The sequence below is a fragment of the Monoraphidium neglectum genome, assembly GCF_000611645.1.
Source record: "Monoraphidium neglectum strain SAG 48.87 unplaced genomic scaffold scaffold04483, whole genome shotgun sequence".
In the NCBI taxonomy this organism is placed as follows: domain Eukaryota; kingdom Viridiplantae; phylum Chlorophyta; class Chlorophyceae; order Sphaeropleales; family Selenastraceae; genus Monoraphidium; species Monoraphidium neglectum.
This window is the reverse complement of record NW_014009146.1, coordinates 1-4,412: the sequence shown is the minus strand read 5'-3', so window position 1 is coordinate 4,412 and position 4,412 is coordinate 1. Positions and strand designations below refer to the sequence as shown.

Here is a 4,412-nt window from a genome sequence, read left to right as displayed (position 1 = left end):
GGCGGGGCCGGCGCTCAGCTTCATTGACGCTCACGGGTTTGATCCGTCAGACCTCCGGCGAGCGCACGACGGGCCGCAGCCGGCGTTTCAAGGTGGGTGCGGAGGCCGGGCCATGCCGCGCTGCTGTGCGTGCTGCGAGGGAGGGCGCCATGTGGCTTGCCGTTGCACGGGTTTACAGGTAGCACGTCCCGCCGCTGCTGCTTTGTGCGGTGGGCGTGCGTTGGGTCTCCGTAGCCCACTCGCGTGCTCAACAGGTGCGCAGGCCGCGTCTGAGATGCGTTCTGCTTCGCCAAAATTTGCAGGGGGCCTGTCGGAGCTGCAGCGGGAGCGCGACAGGCTGCTTGCGGTGCTGAAAAACCTGCAGCAGCACCAGGCGGCAGTCGAACGCACGCCTCAGGCGTCGGAGGACCCGAGGGGCGAGGTGCTGGGCCTGCTGCTGCGGTGGCGGGCGCGGCGGCGGCGGGCGCTTGAAGCGGAGGTGCGGCGGCTGGAGGCGCTCATACAAGCAGCCCAGTCGGCGGACGGGGCGAGGAAGATGGAAGTGTAAGAGGTGGTCATGCAAGCCGCTTGCACAAGTGCCTGCAGGCTTCGCCGGTTCACTTGGGGACCCAGACCACATGCAGCTGCTTTGCTTGTGCCCCCGGAGCACACGAGTCTTATCTCTTTGAAGCACTACGCTCTGCAATTTGAGAGCACGCTCGAATTACGTCGCTCCTCACCCGTGGCCGATGTGCCTGGTAGCCCGGCAGCTGCGCCTGCATCAACGGCCCTGCGCAGCAGCAAAATGGCGTCGCATGGGCCCACTGTACAGACAATTGCTCATCTACACCTGAAATATAGCATTGGGCAACGCACACCTGATAGCCATGCAGCTCGTCGCGAACCAGGCGCGCCTCGCTGCGGTGCGGTCGAACGCAACTCGCAGGCCCGTGCAGCAGGCACGGCTGCCTGCCAGACTCGGACAGGTGTGTAGAAGGCGCGATCCGAGCGTGATGGTATCGGCGGAAAACATGACCGTGATCTCTAGCATGGGCGTTGCGTTGGCACCAGACGCGCTTGCATCCCGTCCGCGATTGCCAGCCGCATCCGATGGTTTTTGAACATCATCGATTGGGGGGCGAGCCAAGAGACCCCCTGCCCAGGCTCTGGGGTGTGTCGAGGCTCGGGCGGGCCCTGGACGCCCCCCAATATTGCTGAACAGCAGCGCGAGGATTGCATGTGGCCTCCAAAATTGGGGATCAAGGATCGGATCCGGTTGCAATGCGCGCCGACGAGCGGGCGGCGCTTGGCCCCAACCGACGCAGCAGAGGGTCCTGCGCCAGCAACCGCGGTTGAGCGGCCCCCATGCTGCTGTGCCGACAGCACACATCCGGCCCCTGAAACGCTCGCGCACAGAGCACGCGGCGATCTGTGGTGGCGCGCGCCACTGAGGAGCCCGGCGTGGATGTGGACAAGATCGTGAAGGACCTGAGCGATAAGGTGGGCCCCGGCTGGGCTGCTGGGACGGGATGCAGGGAAGTGGGTGGGACAATGTACACTTCATGTTCAAGAGACTGCAAGGCGAACGCATACCCGCGCAAAAGCCGCCCCAGCAGCTCCAGCGCGGTCCCGGCGCTTCTGGCGATGGAAGCGGGTAGGACGCGGCCGCCGGCAGGGCGTCTCTGGGTGTCGAAGGGCGGTGGTCCTGACCAACCGCTGTGCGGCCGCGCAATCTGCAGTGGGAGAAGGTGGACAACAAGACGGGCGTGGTGCTGTACGGAGCCGGCGCCGTCGTGCTGCTGTGGCTGTCGAGCACCATCGTGGGCGCGATTGACGCCGTGCCGCTGGTGAGCGGCCTCCCAGCGCAGCAAGCGGGCACACGACGCGCAGATTGACGGGCGGCTGGGGACGGTGCGCAGTGAGCACTCTCGAGGGCAGCAGCCCTCGGGAGTGCGCACTGCAGCATCTGCATGCCGAAGAACTGTTCTCCCTACCGTCGGCGTTGAAAGCGCTCCCGCCCGCCACACACCGCACCCGTTCGCCCGGCCCTCGCTCGCCGTATCGACGCCGATAACACATGCTGATGTGTTGGTAACGTCAACCCCTAACTACGCAGATCCCGAAGCTGTTTGAGCTCGTTGGTCTGGGCTACACTGCGTGGTTTGTGTACCGCTACCTGCTCTTCCAGAACAGCCGCGAGGAGCTCGTCAAGTGAGGGGTACCGAGGCCGGGGGCACGCAGGTTTCAGGGGCGGCGCGCCGCTAACGGGCGGCTCTCGACACCAGAGGGGTGCCGCGCAGAGGGCGCGTGCTCGACACACCAGCGCGGCGGAAACCCGGCCGCCAAGGTCCCGTGAGCACGTCTCGCCGGCTGGGCTTGAAGCTTCCGCGCCATGCTCGCAGCTGCCGACACTGTCCTATGCCGCGCCGCCCGCCCGCAGGGATGTGGATGAGCTGAAGAAGAAGATCACCGGTGGGGACGTCTAAGCAGGCCTGCGGTCAACGTCCCGCTCGTCACGCGCCGCCCGCCCATCGGGCGCGGGGCAGGCCGCGAGGCGGCCGCCCGCAGTGCGCGCGCGCGCCTGGGCGCTTTCAGCGTAGACGGCCCGGCCAGGCAGGGCGACAGACGGGCACACAGGGGCGCGGCCCCATTGGCGACACATGGTGATACAGGCGACCGGCAGCGCGCCGGACCATCCTGGACCCTAGAATCGCACGAGACAGCAGCGGCCAGGAGCGCACAGCGAGCGGGCGTGCCCCTGCTCCTGGGTCCCTTCTTGCGGTGGTGGCTGCCGGTCGGCGGCAAGGCACGGCGCGCACGTGAAGCCTGTCATGATGGCGCTGCTGTCCTCGCGCCGCTGGCGGCCGCGTCGGGGTGCCGACAGCCTGGTGGGCGCGCCCTCAGGCTTCCTACAGCGCCCGGCCTGCTGATCTGTTTTCCGACGTTCCTTCTCGTGCAGGCGCGCGTGCGCGCGCATGCTTACATGGTGCGGTAACCATGAGCGGCTCGTTTGATGTTGGGGGCCAGCAGGAGCGCGCGGGGGCGGCTGCTGCTTGCGGGAAGCCTGCAGCGGCGGCGCTGCGCATGCCTCTTTGGGGACGGCCAAACGGCCGCAAAGCCACAGATCCCGCCGCCCAGGCCGGCAGCTCTGCGAAACAGCGGTGGCACTGATCCTACCAGGACCCACCGAAGCAGCTCAAACACGCGTGCTGCCAACCCTGGTGGCATGGGGCACCTAGCAACTCCTGGTCAGTGAATAAAGCTTATGGGTATGCATGATACCGAAAAGTGCACGCAGCAGCACACACAGCGCAAGTGCTGCAGCACACACACCGCGGGCTCGCTTGCCAGCACCCGTGTGTCCTTTTGTCGGAGGTTGAACTTTGTTTTATAGCAGTTTCGGCGTTTCGTTTTGTATCTTTGACAGCCCCCGTGCACACATTCATGACTTGAGCGACGCATCAACTAGCGACGCTCTCCCAGCCTGTCACCCACACACCCTTCTAGCGCCTATCATTTATTCGGGGTTGTCCAGGCCTTGCATGCGAGGAGGACACCGCTGGCAAGCTGTGCGGACCCGGCTGCAGAGGGCGCCATAAAAGCTACACCGGGCTCAGGTGAGCTCGGAGAAGCCACCAAGGCCTTGTGAGGGTGTTGCGGGCTTGGCGGTGGCGGTGCACGTAAGGCCTCTGCACGCTTGCGCCTGGGCCGGCCGCCTCGCGACGCGCGCGCAACGCCGCGCCCATGCTTCGGCGCCCGCCGGCAGGCCCGCCCCTCAGAGCACTCGCCAGGCACGACGAGGCCCCAATAACATCGGCCGCAAGGCCGGCCGCGCGGCAGCGCCAGCGCCAGCGGCAGTGGCATGGGGCCCACCGACGCGGCGGGCGCCAAGAAGCGGCGCCTGGAGCCGGCGGTGGCGCTCACCTCTGATGAGGAGCTCGCGAGGCGCCTGCATGAGGAGCTGAACGCGAACGTGTCGCGTCTCTCGCGCCGCAGCAGCCAGCAGCTGCCACCCACACATCACCCGCCCGAGCCGCACGCGCCCGCGGCGCAGCAGCACCACGCCCCCGCCTCGAGCGGCGAGCCGCGGCGGCCCAACGGGCCGCTGCCGCTGCCGCCCAAGAAGAGGCGGCTGCCGCAGCCGCCGCCGGCGCCGCACCACGGCCAGCCGCAGGCGCAGCAGCAGCACCAGCAGCAGGCGGAGGCCCAAAAGGATCGGCCGCTCAGAGACAGCTGGCCAAACGGCGACGCCACGTCCAGCAGCAGCGACGACGGCGCCGGCGCTGGCGCCGACGACATCGGCATCGACACCGGCGACGAGGACTTCTCCGGCCGCTCCTCCGGCAGCGAAAGCGGCGCCGACGCCGGCGGCGGCGCCAGGCACGGCCGGCCGCCGCGGCGCGACCGCCGCGCGAAGAGGGACCACCGACGCG

At 67.8% G+C, this 4,412-nt stretch overlaps 3 protein-coding genes across 3 annotated transcripts; all 3 read left to right on the top strand.

Moving 5' to 3' along the window:
- Positions 1-302: 302 nt before the first annotated feature.
- Positions 303-547, top strand: MNEG_14435 (hypothetical protein; the record flags this gene model as incomplete). The annotated part of the gene is made up of 1 exon (XM_014037095.1): positions 303-547. A coding segment is annotated over one exon (245 nt), but the record flags the coding sequence as incomplete, so codon positions are not given.
- A 319-nt stretch (positions 548-866) lies between these two features.
- MNEG_14434 (Uncharacterized protein) lies at positions 867-2,465 on the top strand (the record flags this gene model as incomplete). The annotated part of the gene is made up of 5 exons (XM_014037094.1): positions 867-902; positions 1,396-1,479; positions 1,719-1,826; positions 2,096-2,190; positions 2,420-2,465. The coding sequence occupies 5 exons, from the start codon at positions 867-869 to the stop codon at positions 2,463-2,465; spliced, it is 369 nt and encodes a 122-aa protein (XP_013892548.1).
- A 1,376-nt stretch (positions 2,466-3,841) lies between these two features.
- On the top strand, positions 3,842-4,233 carry MNEG_14433 (hypothetical protein; the record flags this gene model as incomplete). The annotated part of the gene is made up of 1 exon (XM_014037093.1): positions 3,842-4,233. A coding segment is annotated over one exon (392 nt), but the record flags the coding sequence as incomplete, so codon positions are not given.
- Positions 4,234-4,412: the final 179 nt, after the last annotated feature.